The 22188-nt window shown below is 44.8% G+C and overlaps 7 protein-coding genes across 9 annotated transcripts; 3 read left to right on the top strand and 4 right to left on the bottom strand.

Moving 5' to 3' along the window:
* Nucleotides 1-233: 233 nt before the first annotated feature.
* Nucleotides 234-1884, bottom strand: Bcjip5. Its single transcript, XM_001556364.2, has 2 exons — nucleotides 1475-1884; nucleotides 234-1361 (listed from the first exon to the last, which is right to left on the bottom strand). The coding sequence occupies exons 1-2, from the start codon at nucleotides 1734-1736 to the stop codon at nucleotides 331-333; spliced, it is 1293 nt and encodes a 430-aa protein (XP_001556414.2). The 5' UTR covers nucleotides 1737-1884; the 3' UTR covers nucleotides 234-330.
* A 117-nt stretch (nucleotides 1885-2001) lies between these two features.
* On the bottom strand, nucleotides 2002-4240 carry BCIN_01g10940 (hypothetical protein). Its single transcript, XM_024690946.1, has 4 exons — nucleotides 3704-4240; nucleotides 3560-3594; nucleotides 2741-3493; nucleotides 2002-2683 (listed from the first exon to the last, which is right to left on the bottom strand). Exons 1-4 carry the CDS (start codon nucleotides 4083-4085, stop codon nucleotides 2126-2128), a joined length of 1728 nt encoding a protein of 575 aa, XP_024546716.1. The 5' UTR covers nucleotides 4086-4240; the 3' UTR covers nucleotides 2002-2125.
* A 311-nt stretch (nucleotides 4241-4551) lies between these two features.
* On the bottom strand, nucleotides 4552-9014 carry BCIN_01g10930 (hypothetical protein). Of its 3 annotated transcripts, none has more exons than XM_024690943.1 (4): nucleotides 8988-9014; nucleotides 8023-8936; nucleotides 5546-7965; nucleotides 4552-5485 (listed from the first exon to the last, which is right to left on the bottom strand). In XM_024690943.1, exons 2-4 carry the CDS (start codon nucleotides 8689-8691, stop codon nucleotides 4855-4857), a joined length of 3720 nt encoding a protein of 1239 aa, XP_024546715.1. In that variant the 5' UTR covers nucleotides 8692-8936; nucleotides 8988-9014; the 3' UTR covers nucleotides 4552-4854. The 3 variants fall into 3 exon arrangements, with proteins under 3 accessions (XP_024546715.1, XP_024546714.1, XP_024546713.1); XM_024690945.1 differs by having other exon boundaries at nucleotides 5546-7959; XM_024690944.1 differs by having other exon boundaries at nucleotides 5546-8936.
* Nucleotides 9015-9018: 4 nt separating this feature from the next.
* Nucleotides 9019-11967, top strand: BCIN_01g10920 (hypothetical protein). The gene is made up of 2 exons (XM_024690942.1): nucleotides 9019-9186; nucleotides 9280-11967. Exon 2 carries the CDS (start codon nucleotides 9918-9920, stop codon nucleotides 11577-11579), a length of 1662 nt encoding a protein of 553 aa, XP_024546712.1. The 5' UTR covers nucleotides 9019-9186; nucleotides 9280-9917; the 3' UTR covers nucleotides 11580-11967.
* A 535-nt stretch (nucleotides 11968-12502) lies between these two features.
* On the top strand, nucleotides 12503-14752 carry BCIN_01g10910 (hypothetical protein). The gene is made up of 3 exons (XM_001556368.2): nucleotides 12503-13088; nucleotides 13145-13272; nucleotides 13333-14752. Exons 1-3 carry the CDS (start codon nucleotides 12937-12939, stop codon nucleotides 14622-14624), a joined length of 1572 nt encoding a protein of 523 aa, XP_001556418.2. The 5' UTR covers nucleotides 12503-12936; the 3' UTR covers nucleotides 14625-14752.
* Nucleotides 14753-14858: 106 nt separating this feature from the next.
* On the top strand, nucleotides 14859-15845 carry BCIN_01g10900 (hypothetical protein). Its single transcript, XM_024690941.1, has 2 exons — nucleotides 14859-15463; nucleotides 15533-15845. Exons 1-2 carry the CDS (start codon nucleotides 15209-15211, stop codon nucleotides 15641-15643), a joined length of 366 nt encoding a protein of 121 aa, XP_024546711.1. The 5' UTR covers nucleotides 14859-15208; the 3' UTR covers nucleotides 15644-15845.
* Nucleotides 15846-16328: 483 nt separating this feature from the next.
* Nucleotides 16329-20101, bottom strand: BCIN_01g10890 (hypothetical protein). Its single transcript, XM_001556370.2, has 4 exons — nucleotides 19758-20101; nucleotides 19405-19683; nucleotides 18486-19350; nucleotides 16329-18430 (listed from the first exon to the last, which is right to left on the bottom strand). Exons 1-4 carry the CDS (start codon nucleotides 19758-19760, stop codon nucleotides 16959-16961), a joined length of 2619 nt encoding a protein of 872 aa, XP_001556420.1. The 5' UTR covers nucleotides 19761-20101; the 3' UTR covers nucleotides 16329-16958.
* Between the last annotated feature and the right edge of the window lie 2087 nt (nucleotides 20102-22188).

Raw genomic sequence — 22188 nt, 5'->3', positions numbered from 1 at the left:
GTATCAAACTCGCTGGTTTTGAATGTGTATTATGTATTTGAGTTTATTTATTTTCATTTCTTGTTGGTCTTTTGTGAGAGGGGGAGTGAGATGGGGCGAGAGGGGCGTAATAGATATAATAATAGTAATAATATATTTGTGAATATGCAAATTGGAAGAGAAGAGAAGAAATAGATCTGTTCGATAGATAGATAGATAGATAGATAGATAGATAGATAGATAATACATTCACATGCATACAAATTGTGAAGATGAATGTATCCTGCTCTCGTCACAAAACGCACATGCATATTAAATTGGGTATCATTCCATTGAACTAACTACAACAAATTATTCCATGCCCTTGAACTTCAAAATTCCATTTCCAACCTGGTTTTTCTTTCCCTTCTTCTTCTTCTTGCGTTTCTTACGGCCGCCATCTTCCTCGTCACTACTATCTGCTCTGGCATCGCTATCATCGCTGTCTCTTTCCAATGCGTGTTTTCCACCACCGCCCATGACATCGTCGTTATCCTCGATATCCTCTTGTTCTTCTTCTTCCTCTTCCTCTTCTTCTTCCTCAACCTTTTCTTGCCAAACTTTGACCGTATCTCCACCTCCAGAGATAAGTCTTCCTTCAACATCAAATCCAACCGCAACCACCGCCTCAATATCATCATGTTTCATATCCTCCACTACCCCCTTCGTTCCCCCCACCCGCACAATCCTCACACTGCCATCTCCACAACCAACCACCACACATTTTCCTCCATAGCCACCCTCTAATTCCTCGGGCATCGCAATCATCGCATCCAGACTCTCGCCCCCCGCCTTTCCACCTCCATCAACAATAATCCTCTCGCTCTGATCATCCCAAACTCCCTTTTCCCAAAGCGTAATAACCCCATTTCCATTACCTACACAGACTTTTTCTCTCCCGTATTTTCCCCTCGCAGGTAACCCGCCCACAAAAACACTACTCAGTAATTCCTCTTCCTGATCTTCACTCTTGACAAGTACTCCTCTCCTAAGATCCGTAACTGCCAATGTAGTTCCTCCCGTCGTGATCCACTGTTTGCTAAACCCGCTCGTGCTCATTTCTGTGGGTGGGAGTGGTGATAAACTGGATATGTAATCATCGTGTGGATAATGTGTCTGGGCTGGTTTACCAGATTTGAAAGAAGAATTGTCGCGGAGATCGTAGAGATGGAGAGCGCAGGAATCGGTGGTTAGGAGGAGAGTTTGGGGAGAGAGGGCATGCAGGAGGGTGGGAGGATCGAGTTTATCGGTGTTGGTGTTGGGGATGAGGATTTTGGAGGTTACTTGGCCGGTGGAAGATGCGGCGGCTTTGAGGAGGGAATCAGTGCCAGCGGAGTAGAGAACTGGGGTTGGGTGTTAGTATGTGTCAATTGAATCGTAGAGTTTCAATTAAGATACAGATGTCTGATGAGATTCCACTTCAAATAAAAGCATGAGAAGAAATGGGAAAACAAACCTTCACCATCATGATTATACCCCAAAGTCCTACAACTTCCCTTGTGTCTCCTAGTTCTCCATTCCGTATCAATGGTACTAGTCCCCGTGCTCACCACACTCGTATCTCCATCCTCATCCTCAGCAGCAGCTTCAGCAGCCGGTAATCGAAAACATTGTACATGGCCCGACGAAAGACCAACCGAGAGAATGGGTTCGGTGGGATGTAGAGCTTGGGTGAAGAGCTCGGAGCTGAGAGGTAAAGTGCAGAGGTTTTCAAACATGGTGGTTAGATATTGATGTGCTTTTTGAAGGACTATAACATTATCTCATTGAAATTGAATCGATTTCGGAATCAATTGGAAAAGTTGGAGGAACAATTGATTAAAACTTTCTTTTTCATGAAAGAGAAATTTTGACGAGGCTGCGGACGGGAAGGCTAGACTTTTGCGACAGAACCGGATAAGGCTCACCGGGAACTAAGGCAGGCCGACCGGCACCTTGCAGCTATCTAATCTGTAGCTTCTTTTACTCTACAGCCAAACATCATGCAGTTCAAGAAATTCATCATCTAACAAACTATTTCGATTCTCCATTATTGAATCAAACAAAACATCTCCTAGATACATGTTTTACTACACCTATGAAATCCTTTAAACCATCTCCTCAACTTCTACTCAACCTCTACCCACTTTACACCCACCAATTCCGGTTTCTTCATCTGTAACAACAAAACAATCTCACTATCCCACACACTCTTCTCTGCTCTTTTCCTTGCCTCTCCAATACTCTCTCCCTTTTCAGGAACCACCTCAATCCGATGTTTCCTAAACAACGAAACCATCGTCGCCACAAATTCCACCTGACCGAATTTTTTCCCCGGGCACGCGCGTGCTCCTTCTGACCAGGGAACATACGTACCTTTCTGTGGCGAGAAGAGAAATTCTTCTTCTGGTGTTGACTTGGAGTGGGTTGATTTATTGGGGAGATTTGCCTCCTGAATTTGAATTTTGGTATCTATATCTCGACTCAGAACCCAACGATTAGGACGCCAGACAAGTGCATCAGAACCCCAATATTTCGGATGCGAGTGCATTGCGTTGATATTGGGTATCACGCGCGTGTTTGATGGGATGATGACGGTTTTTCCATTGAGTGTAAGAGGTTGCGGTTCCGCGCCTGTTGATTTAGCGATTCCGATCAGGGGGTTCAAGAGCCGAAGAGTTTCGAGCTGGATTGTTTTTTTTTTAGTTTCTCTCCATCAATGTATGCGGAAAGCAGTACTTACCAAAACCGCTAGACAACGATTTAGTTTCGGATAATACTCTTGGTATTTCAATTGAGGATCTTCATTGATAACCACAGCATGTATCTCCTCGCGGACCCATTCCTGAACTTCTGGATTGGCAGCAAGGAGATGCAAAACCCAACTCATCGTGATGGCCATGGTATCATGTCCGGCGAAGTTATACACAAATATATTGCCATAAACTTCATCTTGTGTTAGTCCTCTGCCATGCATGCCCTTATCTCCAGTCAACTCATTCATTTCATCAGATGCCATGATTAACGAATTGATGAGATTTCGACTCCCGGATTTTCCTTGATGTATAACTTCCTTCTCCTCTCTTACCATGGTCTCCATATGATCCCTAAAATCCACACAAGCTTGACCCAAACGACTAAACCTTTTCGGCAACCATTTCCCACTGAGAAACTTCGGTCCAAAAACTAAAATCATCAAAGCATTCTCCAAAATCAAAGCCAACGAATCCCGATAATTAAACATATGGCCTTCCTTAGGAGATTCCGCTGCCTTCGTAAAAGAATACGGCTTACCGAACCCAGCACCCGATAGCACATGAAGAGATAGCGTTCTCGTGTCTTTATGTGTGCGACGAATGGGTGTTGGTAGCGATTTCCAGTATCCTAGCACTTCGCTTGCTTGGGTTAATGCTTGGATCCATACGATGCTGCTGTTTTGTTCGTTGAATTGCGCGCCGGTGACTTTGCGTTGGCGTTGCCAGTCTGCTCCGCTGGCCTGGGTGGATGTTAGTGGATTGTTTATGGAGAATGGTAGGTACTATTATAATACGAATATACATACAGTAGAAATATTAGGTCCAAATACATCCAACATCGCTACAACTCCCAAAAATCAAATTAGCCAGAAGTCTCCTTTTCCCTCTCTCTATCCAAAATCTCCATCCCCTTCTCAACAACCCCTCCCCTCCAAGAGAAAAACACTCACCCAACATCTCCGCCGGTCTAGGAAACCCATCTCTCCTCCGAAAAATCTCCCCAAACGCATCCGCATCACATACATAAACCCAATTATACCCCGGCGTCACCAGAACCACTGCATCTCCCATCTCCCTATGCACGCGATACTTAACGTAGTATTCCCAGCCCAATTTTCCATAGCGCGTGATATCGCATTCGCCGTAGACGATGCGGACGAGAGGAAGGATGAAGCGTTGGGTGAGGACCCAGAGGGGATTATCGGGGCTGGAGGGGAGGACGATGAGGGGAAGTGCGGTTTGCAGCGCGGTTTGGTAGTTATGGTAGAGGTGGTAGGAGGTGTAGAGGGTCCAGGTTAGGGGGGGGAGAAGGAGGAGGAGGAGGGTGTGCATGGTCTGGGGGGGTGTAGGGGTGTATTAGACTGAGAAGGAATGGGACGAGCGTGTTACGCTGTTGTAGAAATTATGTAGCGGAAACGGGGAGGGAGAGAGAGAAGGGAAATCTAAAATGAACACTGATTATATCGCACATGAGAACCAACAGCGCCATATGTTGGTAAACATGTTGGAAGCAGCACCAATAACCATTGGGTTCTGGACTGCATTTTTTACTCTTTTTTTTTTTGCGTAAAATCGATGCAGAGCATGATTGATTCACTTAATTGAGTACGTACAGAGTGGTCGCTTTGAAGCTGGTTAAGTTAAGGTAAAGCTCCCTTGAGCTATACTTGAATTTTATTGAAGATAGGTACCTTTTTTTAATCAGGAATAAAACAAATTTGAGGCTCATGATACGTCGATGGTTATAAGAGAGCTAGGCTTTAGCCAGAAAGGTGTCTAACACGATCGCGATCGTCAATGAAAAGTACATAGTAAACCAATTTATATTGCTAAAATCATTATCGTTCATTCATTTATACCCTGCAATTTGATCGCGTCAAGCTAGTCTATTGTGAACCCAAAATAGCAACACTCCATCCCATTTGATCTTGCTCAAGCTAACATCAAAGTTCACCTGATTGTCAAAACAACAGCTAGCCAATGATGAGGAGTATGTTCAAGCAGTAAAGCATGTTCCTCGACCAATGCATACAATTACAAACAAAATTGTGTTCCCCAACCTAAACTCCCATTCATATTCATAAATCATTCAAATTCAACCTCACAATCCACCATCAAATCTTTTAGCAAGTGGACTTCCTACCTTTGGTGCCCACTGCAAACTCTTCCTCCTAGCAGCCATCAACCTCATCATGACACTCTGATCTTTTTCCTTTCTCAAGAAACCCATCCCGTCTCCAGAGTTTCCACTTCCACTGCTCCCATCCTCGTCAAAGTTCACAAACTTCTTATTTCCACCTGGAGCTGTCATCTGTACCAATTTGTCCTTCTTGAAATAATAAGGCGTTTGGGCGCCTGGAGTTTCAGCACCCCACAATCCTTCTTCCGCATATGCACTGATTGTTTCCGGAGCGGGTGTGGCGGGAACAGGGCTCAACATCCAATTGTCATCACCCAATTCATCAACTTCGCCTTCTTCATTGGAAATGGGTGATTTTTGCCACTGTGTCGATTCTCTTCTCTTAGATTTGAGGGTAAGTGGTGTTGTATCTGGATAAGTCAAGGTTGAATATGTGGATTTTGCAGGTACAGTTGATGGAACGAGGGTGCCGTTGAGATTAGCAAGTGCACGAGGTTCCATGCTCTTACGACGACGTGCACCCCCTCGAGGAACCATGGCTGTATCAACTGCATAAGAAGCTTCATCAAGCCATTGGTTTTCACGTTCGCAGCTATTGACCTTGTTAGTAAACTGGTATAAAATAAGACGTGCCTTGAGAAAAAAAACTCACTCTAAAACCCAGCCAACACCAACACAAGAAACTACTCCTCCAGTTTGTCTAGCTTTCTCGAGTGTCCTCTTTCCACCGTCTTTAAAGACAATATGAGTGATTCCAATTTTGCTTTTGTCATCACTGTTTGGATTCCATGACCATGTCTTAACACATTTGGCGCCCATCTGTGTGAGCAATTCAGTGAACAGACCACTAGCATCAGCGCCTTCAGTGGTATGTACATCAACAAAAACTACAGCTCCCTTCAAAAGTGCAGTGTTGAGATCAGGACGTGGTGTACGAGCTGGTGTGGCGATTGTGGACCAACTAACAGTCTCTGACTTGACAGGGGTAGCAAATTGTTGGCTATCTGCACTGTCCGTGGATTCCTGCTCTTCTTGAGATTCAGGTGTACTCTTAAATGGTGAGTATGAGATCACGGTATTGTTACGAGACAACGAACTGGATGGGCGTACAGCTGGGAGTTTCGAGCTACTAGCGCTTCTCTTCGCTTGCGATGGTCGCATTGGAGTTTCATGAGCCTCTTTGAGCGGCACTTTTGCGACGGTATGGAATGTTCTCTCGGTCAAAACGCGCTTAGGAGTCATGAAGGCTGAGGCGTCTGGTGCGGCTGGTGCGGTTGGTGATTGAGGTGCAGGAGCCAAAAGCGCGGGATCAATTGGCATTTCGTTTTCATCCCCATACTCTTGGCTGGCTTCGGAGGGACTAGGCTCTTGCTCGGGTATAGGCTCTTCGAGATTGGCCACGATTGTCATTTCCTCTTCTTCTTCTTCTCCTTCTTCTTCTTCTTCTTCTTCTTCGCCACTTTCTTCGTGCTCCTCTGCAATTTCATTTTTGTCATCATCTGCCTCGAATGCTTCAGGGTCCAACATCGATAACTCATCAGCTTCTTCTGCGAGGTCGAGATCTTCCTCGAGTAGTTCAATGTCCTCAAATTCTGGCTCACTTGTCTCAGCTTCAAGGGCATCAAGTGGAACAGATTCATTTTCTGCCATGTTGAGTTCGTCTCGAATCCTCATCTCATCTTCGAAGTAGCTACTCTTTGCTGGGGAAGCGACAGCTGGAGATGCTGCAGCCTTATCCAAGTCGGCAAAAACTTCGTTCGATGATACCTTTCGTGTGGGTGAGGCAGGGTCAACATTTTCATCATCGATTTCAGCAAATTTTTCTGGGCTTGCTGCCATCCAGGTACTCAATTGTTTTGCTAAAGGAGTGAAACCAATCTTGTCCTGATTGAATCTAGCCGAAGATCGCATCGCTGATTTGATTGTAGTCATTTTAGGAGTCTTGTTGATGCTACCAAGCCGGACTGGTGTTTGTGGAGAAGAAGCGAAGTCATTAGTAGAAATCTGAAATTTGGCAAGCGGGGCAAATGATTGTTTCTTAGCTGCAGGAGCAAGCTCATCTTCTGAATCTGAGTTGTCATCAATCGGTTCTTCGCGGAGCTCAAACGCACTGCCGGTGTTCCTACGAGGGGGCGAGCATGGAGGTGTGGTGCTCTGAGCTTCGACAGCATCAACTGCTTCATTTGTATCTTCAGTGGCCATTGGTTCATCAAATTGTTCTTGGGCATCATCCACGACAAGTTCTACAGGTTCATCCATTTGAGGTGGAAGCTCAACCGCAGGTGACAAAGCTGGATCAGCAGAGCGTGGCATAATCGATGAGAGTCGACCGGAGAATTCTAGGACAGGATTTGGCAAAGAGTTCGTTTCCTTCGAGATTGGACTGCCATTAGAAACATTGTTTTTGATAGCGCTCGAAGGGATTGGAGGAAACATCGGACCAGGACGGATTGCGCTCTTCATGAGAGTCCTCGGGGTTTCAAATTTTGAAATCTTAAAGGTGCTGGCTTTTGGAGTGGCATCGAATATTGAAGCACTCTGATTGGTTCTGATTGGTGAGCCAGCTTCATCAACTTTGGTAGGTGATTTTGGTCTGCGAGCTGGCGATTGAAGAAGAGATGCTTTGAAAGAAGATGCGGTTGTTGAAGGTTCTGGTGCAAACAAATTGGGCTTGAAAGGCGATCGCATGCTATTTCCGAATTCAAATCTTTGAGCATTTGATTTCAATGTCTCTTTGAAAGGTGATGATTGTGGTGGGCGTCGAGCAGGACTTGCCATTGTTGATGCACTGAAAATCTGGGCAGGTTCCATCAAAGGTTTATCAGCAAATGATGTAGGTATATCCAGTTTCTTCTCTGCAGTTTGTGGGGGTCGACGAGCTGGACTCATCATACTAGATGCGTGGAAATCCAATTTGGCTCCTTCTGTAGGTTTTTGTGCTGCAAGAGATGTCGAGAAATCAATCTTTTTCGCAGTATTAAAGATACTTCCAGGTGGTTTGACAGGACTCTTCATCAATGATTTCATTGGGGTCTTTACTGTTGTTGATAATTCATCGTCTGACGACTGTTCCTTTTTCGCATTAACTTGTGTCGCTTTCTTCGGGCTTAACGGTAATGGTTTCTCTACCTTCTCGTCCTGGCCAGGCTTGGCTCTAGCACGAGTTGCACGAGTTGAAGCTGTTGCAGATGATGCAGGCTTTCGAACTGGTTTTGCTCGCAGTCCTGAGACTGTTTCTGCAGCCTTGGGTTTGGCTCGTGAGGTTGGTAAAACATTCTCCTTATCTGGTTCCTCAAACTTGACTCTCTTCTTCGGTCCCATCGCGCGTGAAATCGTAGCAGAAGGAGCACGTGTGCGGGTTGTTTTCTTTGCAGGTTCCTCTACCACAATTGATTCCGGTTCCGCCTGAGATGTAGGCGCATCTTTCTTTGGTCGACCCCTTGTGGGTTTGGCGGGCGGAGGTGCTGGCGCTTCGATTGTAGATTTCTTGGGTCGGCCTCGAGTTGCTTTTACAGGAGCCATGGTTTCCTCTACCTCCGCTTCCAATTGGGCATTGGCTTTCCTCGGTCGTCCACGAGTGGCTTTTGGTTCTGGTTTAGCCTCTTCTGCTAACTCGTCGTTTTGTTCTTCTTCTTCCTCATCTGCTCTCGTCTTTCTCTTCGCACTTTTTGCAACTTGGGTAACCTTAGCTGCTTTCGATACGGCAGGTGCGATTTTGGAGGATTTGACTTCAGTGTCTTTCGTTGATTTTGCGGCTGCTCTCGCGCGGGTAACACGTTTCGGCGGTGATGGATCCATGGCTGTAAATGAATCGGCTTGTCGAGGTTAGTAAAAAGTTGGGTTTACTCTCTAGATAGGGTTACATTTGACGCGGTCTAAAATAAATGTAAGTCTTAAAATTTGGTGAGAGTGAATGTTGATTTCATTCAAGAAGGGAAGTAAGGTAAGGATTTCAAGCTAATGCAAGGATAATTATTGATAAACATTTTCACGGGTCCTGCGTTGGCGGATCAACGATCGCGGGTCACGTGCTGAAGACAATTCTGAGCAACACGTCATCTCAAGTGTACTACAACAGAGAACAGAGTAAATACCTAAGACAGGTCTCGCGTCAACTTCTCAATTGAAGTCTGGTGTCTGGTGTCTGGAGTCTTGAATATTGAATATTGAATATTGAAGTCTTGTTGAAGTCTTGTTAAAGCTCTTTCTTCAATTGCAAGTTGTCGATGAACACAAATCATTGCAGACACCAAATATCTAGGTACAGTGGCTGAATAAAGCAACCTGTCAGATGTAAGGTCTTACTTATGCCATAGTCACACAATAAGCTTAGACGATACTACCACTTCACATTGACAGTTGACAGTTGAGCTAACAACAAGACAGTGTTGCGGTCAGTCCCTTGAGATCAAGACGAAGTTTAGGGGTGCAAAAGATACCTACCCGGTATTATTAGATAGGTGATACCAAAAGGAAGAAACCAAAGACTAACAATAGAGCATCTCTCTCTCTCTCTCTCCCTCTCTCCACAGGCGTCTTCAATCCACCATACTCTTGATCCTTTGCCATGAACCCAACTGTCCAGATACCAATATGAGGTTCTCGTGCAACTTTGACCCTTCGCACAAGGGAAAGCAGTTCCACAATTTCTCTTTGGTCTGGATCAAGCTAAGGTTATCTCATAGTGACCTCATCAACATCAACACGGGAAAATGCATGATATTACAATTTTCAACAAAATCAATGCAACTCATCGACTCACAACTTATAGTTGTAAAAGGTTTGACCTCAGGGAGTTGTTTTTTAATCATTTGTTTTGGGAAGAGTGTCACACGGCGCACAAATCGTTTTGCGCCACCACGCAGCTGAATCGCGTTCCTAAATAATTTCTAAACGCAACAAGGTATTCTCAAGTGTAGCCAAAGCTACCCTTTCAGTACTCTCTCCCCTCCTCTCTCTCTATCCCCCTCTATCCCTTCATCTCTCTTCTGCTTGGTCTGTATGCTGCCATTAGGCAAGAAGGAATGGCGAGCTTTTTCACTGCGAACCCCGCCGACCCTCCAAGTCCTCGAGATGTCGTAGGCACATATCGTCAAATCTTCGAAAACCGCGTGTTGGAAGGGTCGCTTCGACCTATGGTGGTACCATATAATCTCTACGGTTTTATACTGCTGGGAATGTATCTCTGTGTGCGGCATACGAATCGTCCAATATTATACAAGGCGCGGTGGATTGTGTTGGCTACAATAACATGGTTTCAGATTAAAACACTATGGCACACGAGTAGCACAAATATGGCAATCAGTTTCGTGGCAGGCTTGATTAGTGTTTATGGAATTGTTACAAGTTTGACCTGGTTGTTGTTTATGCGGCCACAGTTTAATGCTAAGAGGATTGAGAGAAGGAAGATTCAGGAAAACAAAACCATCACAAAGGATAACAAGCGGAAACCTACAGCACATGAAGAGGGCACAAAATCAGATATAAGACAACGTATTAGAGTAAATGGAGAAGAAAGCAAACTTTCCTATGGCTCAAAGACACCAAACGGCAAAGATATAGGGTCGCTTCATGGCCAGCCGGCCGCGAATGAGATAACGGGACCTCAGTACTATTGGCAATCGTACCCATATAATTTTTGGGAGAGATTGGACTGGATATCCGACTTGATCATCAATTTCCGTGGACCTGGGTGGAACTGGGCAATTCCCAATATACCAAAGTCTCCCCCATTCGTCTACAACAAGCTAGGAGAACCTGCAGATGGAGCGTCAAGACATGATATATCTAGAACAGGGATCAAGCGCTTTAACACAAGAAGTGAAGTCTTCAGGGCTCAAGTTCCCCGTTTCATTGTTGGGTATTTCTTACTTGACGTTGTCAAAACCGTCATGATGAACGACGCATATTTTTGGCTTGGTCCCAACAATTATGCTATGCCTACACATGTTGCAGTAATGTCCCCAATCATACGCTCTTTATATCGTGAGCTTTTATCAATGGCTGGGGTACTCATTTCCTTGGACATGGTTTTTCTTTTGGCCCCCCTTATAGGGTGTTTACTTCTCGGCCCATCCTCATTCATGGGTCTCAGGGGTGAAGCATGGTACTACCCCACCACATGGGGTTCCTTTTCAGTCATTGCAAATAAAGGCCTTGCTGGGCTGTGGGGAGGTGCTTGGCATCAAATATTCCGTCTCATATTCTCCTCACCAACAAATTATCTGATCACAAATGGATACTTAGATGCCAAGTCCTCAATCACAAAGCTCATCGCTTCGTTCTTTGCCTTTGGTATATCTGGATTATTGCATGCTGGCGGTAGTATATCCCAAATTCCTGAAACAAGACCATGGAATCCACCTAAATTCTTCATGCTACAAGCTGTTGGAATAATCCTGCAAACTGGCTCTTGTGCCGTCTTGTCTCGATACATCAAGAACACCCCGAGACCAGTGAGACAAGCAACGAATGTAGTCTATGCATTATCATGGGGTCTACTGACTGGATGGTTGATAGCAGATGACTTTGCTCGGGGCGGAATCTGGCTATATGAACCCATTCCCATTTCATTACTTAGAGGATTGGGATTTGCTGGTAAAGATCATGGGTGGTGGTGTTGGGAGCATGTAGGGTTTGGATGGTATACTGGGAAGCATTGGTGGGAGAGTGGTATTGCAATATGAGGTGGTTAGAATTTATGATTTACGAATATTGCATATTATGGCAGCATGGAGTTCAAGAATCGGAGTCAATCATATTTGAGCAATAACAAACCACGCATCTAGCGAGAGGCAAAAAACATAGGGAAGCAGGGTTTCTACTGGTCCGAAGCGCAGTCTAAGAATGCCGGGTTATTGTATCTCTTTGATGCATCAATACTCTTCATGGCTCTACTCACCTTTAAGAATCTACGGCTTTTTAAATGTCAAACGCTTTCAAACCTGCACTTGAGTCCAGATTTAAGAGACCTTAAATAGGTGTACGTATAGGGATTAAGAAATCCAAATAACTTAATAATATTGCTGTTCGGGTCTATAGCTTCATCATGCATTCCGATTAATCAATTCTACACCCTGTTATCTTCCTTCCAGCAGTAGACAACCATTTCACATATAGTGGATTTGCGTCGATTATGAAATCATGACAAAACAAACACAGACCCCTTCTCCAAAAACACTTCGCAAAAGGATGCAAATATCTCATCATGTCATTATTTCTCTTACTTCCGCTCACAAGGGCTTAAGGTTCAGCCCCAACCTGTCAACATTTGCCGAACAGAGAACCGCGAACTTTAATCGAGGTTACCAGTCCAAATTCATTCATACTTTAAGGTCCCGGATGAAAGGGGAGTATAGCATTCCGTCAGTTAAGAATGCTATTCCATCCCCACGAAAAGGCCAAGTTCCCCATCCCCACAATCTGCCGTAAAAGCCCACGCGGCATGAATTTCGTTCGCGTTTGGCTGTGCATGCATGTGTGTATGCTTGGCCACGACAGCCTCTCATGTGTCTTTGCTCTCTTATCTCCCCTACAACCCCCGACCATGATCAACACTAATTTAATCAACCCCGACATGCTTGGTAAGTGTCTTTCCCAAACTCAATTTGTCGATAAATAAAATGCTCACGTTTGGTACTAATCTCCTTACATCCAACCAAGTCATGTCGACCTCCCGCTTTCGTATTGACTGACAGACTCTCACTAGCCAAGAGAGTACAAGTAGCGCCCACACGATTAGATGCGTGAATTCTACTCGCTTCAGAGCTGAGCGTGCGATGTTTAGTCTGTGGGGAAGCGACATGTGAAGGTGGACGTATGTGGAGTGTCGAGTTTTAGCGCAAGGTAAACCCCGCGTTTTCGCTTCCCCAGATTGTTTCAATTCTAGATCTTGTTTGAAAATGGGGGAGGTGGAAACCGGAGATATAAAGCATTCCATGTTCCCCGTCGAAGGGGGGGGCATTATCTTTAATTTATCGGTTACTCTGGAATTGGACTATTTTTCCTTTGATTTTGATATAGAATACTACTGCCTCGTTTTGCATGATGGGACCTCAAAATATCAATGCTGAGGAGAGAACGATTGGCGTGGAGTCGAGAGATGAAAAACCTGGCGTCTTTCATGAAGAGCATGCGGAGCATCTAAATAAGGGCGCCCAAGCAATTGCAGAGAGAGGAAATGAAGCGACTGATAGGTTAGTAGTCTGGAATATTCCTCGCCGTATGAAATCGTTGCTTATTCAGATCATAGGCATGGCCAGTCACTTGTTACATTCGACCCCGCTGCGGAAAGAAAATTAAGATTAAAGATTGATTTGATGATTGTTCCCACTGTTGCATTGTTATATCTATTTTGTTTTATCGATCGAGCAAATATTGGTAAGTCCTCAACTAGAATACTGCTCTAATCACATCAGACGATACTAACATCGGTTTCAGGTAATGCCAAATTAGCAGGACTCGAGAAGGATTTAAATATGAAGGGATATGACTATAACAAAGTCTTATCTATCTTCTACATTTCATATATCCTCTTCGAAATCCCCGCGAATATGGCTTGCAAATGGATAGGCCCAGGATGGTTCATCCCAGGAACTTCGTTGGCGTTTGGAATCTGCTCAATTGCCACCGCATTCGTGCATAACATTCACGCGATTTCAGGCGTTCGTTTCCTTTTAGGTATCTTTGAGGCAGGTATGCTACCGGGTATCGCATACTATCTTTCTCGTTGGTATCGACGATCTGAATTGGCATTCCGTCTATCACTGTACATTGTCATGGCTCCATTAGCTGGTGCATTTGGAGGTTTGCTCGCCTCGGGGATCCTGAAACTTCCAGGCTTCGGCTCACTTCACACTTGGCGAATGATTTTCGCCATTGAAGGTATCATTACCTGTTGTCTCTCGCTCATTGCCTTCATCACCCTGACCGATCGTCCTGCCACCGCGAAATGGCTCACACAAGAAGAGAAAGACCTCGCGATTGCTCGTATTAAATCCGAGAGAGTTGGAGCTACCGAAGTCTTGGATGCATTCGACACTAAAAAAATCCTTCGTGGTATCTTCAGTCCAGTAACCATCGCTACATCCTTCATTTTCCTCCTCAACAACATCACCGTCCAAGGTCTTGCTTTCTTCGCACCCACAATCGTGAGGACTATTTACCCCAAAGCCACCGTGGTCTCTCAACAACTACACACCGTTCCGCCTTATATTGTCGGTGCATTCTTCACAGTTCTTTTCCCATTCCTCAGCTGGCGCTTCGATCGACGCAACATCTTTTTGATCGCAAGCGCTCCCTTGATGATGTGCGGCTACATCATGTTCCTCGCCAGCACCGATGCTCAGACTCGCTACGGAGCCACTTTCCTCATCGCCAGTGGAGCTTTCTCTTTCGGCGCACTCTGCAATGCTCAAGTGGCTGCCAACGTAGTCTCCGATACCGCGCGCTCCAGCGCAATTGGTACTACTGTCATGATGGGTAACATCGGAGGTCTCATCTCAACGTGGTCATTCCTGCCCACTGATGCACCTAATTACCATATTGGAAATGGACTCAATCTCGCGACTGGAACCACGATATTGATTTTGTCGATTGCGTTACTCTTCTGGATGAAGATGGATAACAAGAAGAGGGAAGCGAGAGATGTGGATGCGGAGTTGGATGGATTGAGTCAAAAACAAATTCAGGATTTGGATTGGAAACACCCGGGATTTAAGTGGAAGCCTTAATTAGGGTTGGGGATTTGGGTGGCTTATTGTATCTTGTTTTGTGTATTAGCAATTGCAAGAGCATTTTTGATTATAATTTAGCAGGCGGTTGGTTACGAATTTTATGCATTTTTTCATTTGAAATGACAATAGTGAGGTGCTATATGGCAAAACGACTCAATGACGTTTTACTTGGATGACTACTCGCATAATTCTTCGTCGGTAATATCAACAGCTGGTGGCACAGAAACATAAGATGCATGATTGGTAGCAGCATCAGCACGATAGGGGGATTCCTCCAGTGGCTATGGGCCGCAGCCTAGTGCTATTATGTATTTGATAATTGGAACTTCCCCATTCCATATCTACCCTTCTCCATACTCCAATTTCAGCCTTCAATTCAATATACCTGAACAGCTTAGCCAGGTCACCGATACAAACATCACCGACGAAACCCAGAAAACTGACAACTATAGCGAATACAGCTAGAGCATCACATCCGAAGTCACAGTTCGTAATCATCATCCATCTTCAATTACCCCATCTAGCAACCTCTACAGGCGCGATTGCAACACACGCCTTGTGCCACACTATGGCGAACCAGCATGGAAAAATTCGCAGTCACCCGATCCATCTCCAATACACAAAAGGAACTCGAAGAATTAGTTGTCAACGCACCACTTCCACCGGATCTACTCAAGTTCAAGATCGAACCTTTCCTAGTCGTGCCTACCAGTACGCAAGATGAATGCGACGCTGCTAGACTTCGGCTTCGTGGTATTCTCGATATGTCTTATTATGAATTTCCTCCCGGTTACCCAACGACGTGTGAAATGGAGGGGTTTAGAGAGGATCTCCAGGTGAGGAATTGTGTTCCTGGCATTTGGTTATGATATGAGATGAGATGATATGTTAATGTTCATCGATAGAATCAATTGGGTTCCAAAGTCGAGAATCGATTCAGGAAAATCTACTATGGATTTCCGGGGGGGCGGGGGGATAAAAGAGCTGATACGATGGAGAGTAATGTAGCAAGATAGGATTTACTGGATTTGCTGGGAGAGAATGAGAAACTTCCGAGGTGTTCAATAGATTTTGGCCAGTTGGAGAGTGGGAAATTCGCTCTATGCCGAGTGGGAGTTATGGTGATGGGTTGTAGATTTGAGTACGAAATAAATAAATAAATAGACCTCACAAGATATCAGCCTGTGATAATGAGTATTCGTCGACGAGGAAGTCTCAAGAAATTAACGTGCAAGATTTGGATTTATTTCATCGTATATTCTCAATTTGGATATCAGACATGGTAGATATATACAAGGAGCAAGAAATCAGAACTGTTGAATCTATAACTGAGAGAAGAATTGTTGAAAATCCAGGTCCAAGAAACAAATATAGAAAATCTGATCTTATCCTCATCTTCCAACAGTTGGTAGACTAATCCACAGAGCACTTACTTAACCAACATCCAACTTTTGACAGCTCTCAGATTCAATAACTAACTTATAAGTCGACCAATCTCCCTCTCCCTTTTGTCCATTCCCACAGCTGCGATTGCCACTTAACATCCTAGATAATCACATGATTTGAAGCGAAGTCCTTCATTATCAATTACTCACCTCTCATGCTCATACTTACTTATACTTGAGCACATGAAATCCGCAGACGAGAATCACATCAAAAACAAGCACAGCAAATATCTATCCAAGAAAGAAAAAAACATCATATACAACCGCCCATCATTCAATTTCCTAAATACCACTGACAACTAACAACCAACAACCAACCAGCTAACTACCTACATAAAACAAAATACCTCCGTCATTATATAAACGAAATGAATATCCAGATTCATATTTCTCTCGACAATTATGTAATTCTTTTCCATTCATCCATCCATCTTTCTGTTTACCATTCATTGACTTTTCCGATCCTCTGTCTCGCCAACACCAAATTGCTTGCTGCTCAAAATTGTACTGAAAGAAGGAAAAGAAAAGAAAAGAAGTAAGAGATAATGTTTTCAATCTAAAAGGGGAAAAGAAACTCCATATCAATGCCGCCTTCCCAGAAAGGAGATTGCTCTCGGAGTATTCGTTGAAAGAAGAGAGAAGGAAGGACATGAAAAATGAGATATTGGGCCAATCTAAACGAATCGAAAAAAAGAGAAAAGAGAGGAAGATTGAAGAAGAATAGGTCTCGATACAACAAAGAAAGGAAATCTCGCCCAAACTCCACTATTCACAGAAGGTATTCATAAAAAAGGTCATCATCAAATCAAAATGTGGTATCAAACCCCGCCCATCCATCCATCCACCCATTCATCAAACAAGTCATCAAGTCATAATCCACCACGCTCTAAATCATACTCCCATTAACATTAACCTCATACCCCTCACTCTTCTGTTTCAACGCCTTCGCCAACATCAACTCTCTCATCCAATCGATCCTCTCATCTCTACTCCTCACCGCAAAATAATGAGTTTTGTTATTCGCTGCTGCATTCGCCATGCCACTCGGCATCAAGCTGTCTCTCTTTCTCAACCTCACACCCTTTTCAATCGCCTGCGGGATTAATTGGAAAGCAAAAACGTCGACTTTCTTATCCCGATCGTTACCGCGTCCCATCGCAATATTAACTCGTTTAAACGCCGCGTTGAGTTTAGAAGAGGAGGCGAGAGATGAACACGCGATGGCGTAATCGTCAACATCGATGTATTCTAGAACCTCCAGCGCGCGAGCATCTTTGTGCATGGCGAGAGTGGTGCCGCGGAGTGTAAAGTGGTGTTCGTGCCATTCGTGACGAAGCATCTTGGTGCGACGCTTTTTCATCCAGCCAGCATAGGAAGGCGTTTCTTTCTCTGGGGAAGAGGCGTTGGAAGAAGATGTGGAGGAGGAATGGGGTGGTAGGGGTATTGATGTGGTGCTGTGAGCTGGATTGGGATTTGGGCCGCCGAACTGAGCCCACGGATCGGTTGTAGAGTAGGCGCGGATAGAGGTTGCGATACCCGATGGGTGTGTAAAATCCCTGGAGGTGTTTGAACCTTCTGGAAATGTGTAGGCCGGTTCATTGGGAAGGATCTGGACCTGGGCTGGCTGGGAAGGCTGGGTTGGTTGAGTAGCTCGATATTCATCAACGCGGGGAAGAAGTGAGGGACGACGGTTGGAGATACGAGAAAGACTGCGTTGAAGGGAGTTGGCCATCGAGCCGTTAGTAGCTGTGTTGGTGATTGGGCGGTAGGTCATATTAGGTGGGACGGACTGGGAAGCCTCTCTTGCGACAGGACTCATGGGTACGGCGGTAACAGGCACGTCCATCTCGGAAAAAGGGGTACCAAATCGATAGACCGAAGGAGAGCGGGTTTCGTTGCGGAGCTCTGGAGAGAGAGCTTCTGCGCGGTCCATGTGATAAGGTGAAAACGCGACTGCGCTGTTTGGCACAGCAGTTGCACTGCAAGGACCATATCCATTGGCACTCTGGGATCTAATGGGTTGTTCAGGACGAGGTGGAGGAATAGAAAGTTTAGGCAAACCCCTGAGCCCTGCAATAGGCCCTTTTAGTGGTGGAAACATTTCATATGGAGGGGTTGGAGGCTGTTCGGATGATTGGTTGGGTGCGAGATGCTGGAATCTGATGAATTGCTTCACATTATCTTGAGGATCACGCAATCCAACATTTCTAAGATTCTCCTCTTCCAGATAACGAAGGGCAGGAGTGGAGCCGGGACCAAGAACATCTGAAGATGCAACAACCGAAGGCACTGCATCGGAGATTGGACGAGCTGTAAGAGCATTTCCTGGATCTCCAGCAATAAGTAGCGAGCCTCCTTCTATTCTAGGTATTAGTACTAAACTCAAACATTCTGTCGCAAATCGAAAACGTACCTTCGGGACTGATCGGATGATCTTTATTGAAAGCAGCGATCAACCGTTGTTGCTTCCTCCACTTCGAACAATTTTCTCCCTTTGAGCATTTGTGTGGTTTCGGCATAAGTTGTTCGATGCCCACAATTGAAATAGATTCTAAAGGCAAAACAGTCTCGTGTTTATGTGCTCTTTTTGAAGCCTTGCGCCTTCGAGATTGACCTCGCTCTTGATTATTCAAATAATTCTCTTGTCTACCTCTTTCCGATATATCTCTTCTCAAACGGAATTCTGTAGCTGGAGAAGTTTCTTCGATGGGGGTAATTGGCTTGGGTGTACTTGGAGCACTTCCTCGCAAGATGTGAATCTCGTTCCAAACTTTTGTTCGTTGTCCAAATGATGAGATGCCCAATTCTCGGAGATCCTCGAATTTAAGAGTGGTCAGAATCGCACCAGAAATGTCATTTTCCTCGAATTTTTCAACAATCGACCATTCGAAGCCTGCATCGTGCATCCATCTTGCGACCTGGCGCGGCGTCCAGTGAGTGATATCGTTCAGGTTCAGATTCGCGATATTTTCGGTCAATAGAGACAATCTTTGGCGCCTCGTAGGACTATCTGGTGAGATTGGTGTAGGCGGGGTGATTTGGTGTCGCGGTGTGAGTATCGATGGCTGTGGACTTATTGGTGACATTTCCAAAACATATTGATCCGGGATATCCAGCGACGAGGAAACAGAACTGCGGAACAAATGTGGTCCCCGGGGTCCCTCGACCGGCTTTTTCGGGCCCAAGTCGAAGTTGAAGGATTGGAATTCATTGGTGGCCGAGGTGGGTGTAAATACTTCTTCGTAGGAGGATAATGTAGTTTCACTCGCTCGACCTCCCTGGATAGTGACATGTCAGTACGAGAGATAAGAAGGATGAAACGTTGTACATACTGATCTATAACTCAGACGTGAGTAGTCCAAGTCTTCCTCGAAATCCGAACCATATGGAGCCTCTTCTACATATCGTGGGGTATCCTGGCGGTCTTCGAATTCCTCACCATCGCTTACATCATCCTCGAAGTCAGTATCGAATACAGTTGCGGACGATAAGGGTCTCTCAGGACGATGCTGTGTTTCTTTGAAACCGAGAAGAGTATCTCGCGGTTGATTCACGAAACCTCTTTGGTACATATCCAGCCGAGTGTTGATGGCTGTTAGGGGGGTCGTAGCCTACATTCATTGTAGGATTAGTATGACACTTCCATATACATGAGCATATTACTGGCATAGCCTCATCAACTTACCATACTGCCTAGTACAAGGGCGGGGATGTCAATTGAGGACTCGGGCAGTACAAGAATACTTGCAAGACTGCTTGCTTTCCCGTTGCCGGGGGTATCTTCTATGAGCCGAAACAAGTCCAGAGGAAATCTTATGAACCGAGATAACAATAAAGCAGAATTGCAGCAAAAACCAAATTCAATCTGACATGAAAGAATCGTAAAATTTCAAAAGGATCAGAAGGAGGAATCGGGGTTAAAGTCAACGGCGTCTAGGACAGTATATGTATCGCCATTCTTGAAACGAAACGATTATCATGGGCCTCACGTCTATCAGAGCTCACCAATGGGCAGTATAACGTCCCGGCATATTTTCTATAATGTGAACTGTGCTCAGCATTCCTGCATGAAGACTGTGACTATTCTTGAGAATTAATGCCACACAATGCCACAAGGCCCTCGTTTGTTTCCCTTTGAGCCATTGAGACGATCGGGTTGCGAGCCTTGCGACCCTACATCGCAGGAAACTTAGACCCAATAAGGAGATTATGCCAGGGTGAACATGCAGAATGCTCACATCCTCGCATCTCTCACGCAGGACAAATGAAGTGGGAAAATAGAAGTCGTTCCAATAATATTCAAGCTTGGTCAGATGGATCCTGCAGAAAAATTCCATGATTGGTTCTGAATGGTCGGATAGTTCTGCACCTACGCGCCGAGTCACATCTTTCTTCGTTTATCCTGGCTAACGCACATAATTCGTCAATTGAATGGTTTGATTCGTCCATTGAAGGATGATTTGCTTAATCTGTATGATTGTTCATGATTTGACCGAGGACGCCCAGAGAAAATCTGTAAATCCAGACCCTTTTATTTTTTTCACATCATCCCGCCTTTTTCATCGGGCTATCGGGCACCGGCTTGTGTACCTAAGTATCTAGTCCCGAGACTAGAAGAAAATCATTGTAGTCCCTGAGGCCAATAAGCAATTGAGAATGCCTTCTATTATTAATACATTGAGCATCAAAACTGCGTTCTACTATCAATATATTGAACCTCAAAACTACCTATATCGAGTGCGAACTATATTAAGTGGAAAAATTCTCCAGTCTCGTTTAGACTTTGACGGTGCGGTCCGTTGATGAAGGGGTAACTACTCTAAGCAAAATAAAATTTCAAGGTTGAAGCTTGTTGGAATACTTCAAAAATGTTGTAGAATAATTGGAACCGCTGGTGCTAGAGATTACAAGCATGAACACCCACATCAACAACGGAACTGCAAGAAATTTGTACGTACGGATTATCGGCAGTGTTGGATGTTGTTGGTTGTACGTGATGATAAGGAATAGTTCTCAGGATTATCGCCCTCAAACCGAAAAAAATCGTATAACCATCGACATCGACAATGGGGGAGGCTGTTTGAAAACTTTGAAAACTGGAGAAACCCGAATCCTTCTTTCTTTCTTCCCATCCTTCCCTCCCCACACCTCCCGAAACCCCGAATAACGATGGAAGTATACATGCGGATCCGAAAGATCCTATCAGGCATCTGTGATTCCGTTTGCGTGTGGAGGTAGAGAGAGAACTCTAAAGGAAGAACCTACGTTTACGACTACTTTCACGACTACTAACATGTACGATACCGAGCCCGCGCCCGCCACAACGTCAGGAAGAGTAGACTATCGATGTAAGATTCTTAAAAGAGGGTATTCCGATGTCCTGCCGCTGCCGGCTATTCAATTCTGCAAGTAGTTTCCATATGCGATGCAATATAGAAATAATCAGCGTCGGCACATGAATATTACATGCAAGCAAGAGAGGAGAGAAGCAGGACTGTGCTGTGCTGTGCCGTGCCTGTACTTTCCCGTCGCATGCGTTTATCCAAACCAATTCAGGTCCGGAGTGAGGAGACAGCAATCAGAATCAATCCTTCCGACGATTCCCCTTTGTTGGATAAATTGTTTCCGCGCTGTAAGATTCGTCACGAGTGTACGATGCCCTTGTCCTCGGGTATTGTTTTTCCTGTTGGACATTCCTCCAAGATTGGCCGGTCATGATTGTTCATCACAAATTATCTTGGAGCGGATTTCGCACATAGTCAACTCGATTCGAGTATCGCTGTCGCAGATTTGGAGGATTCAATTTGCCCCTCATTCGTATCTATCAATTGTTCAGCGTCCTCGACACAAGCCCCACGTATCACGGGTACGCGTGCAAGTCATTGACTGACATACATTGATTGATTGATCCGTTCGCAAATTGTCTCAGGCCTCACCGTCTCCATCATCTGCGCAAAATGGTGCATTGTAAGTACAAAAGAAAAGACCATATGTATAGAAGTGGATATAATGTAAACAATTTTGAGAGTACACATGATGTAGGTTACATTGGTGGAGTTTGAAGTATCGATTTTCACCTGCAGTAGAAAAATCGATATTTTTTTTTTTCCTTGTCT

The sequence above is a fragment of the Botrytis cinerea genome, chromosome 1 (assembly GCF_000143535.2).
Source record: "Botrytis cinerea B05.10 chromosome 1, complete sequence".
Taxonomy (NCBI): domain Eukaryota; kingdom Fungi; phylum Ascomycota; class Leotiomycetes; order Helotiales; family Sclerotiniaceae; genus Botrytis; species Botrytis cinerea.
Note: the sequence above shows the minus strand (reverse complement) of the source record. Positions and strands in the feature narration are given on the sequence as shown.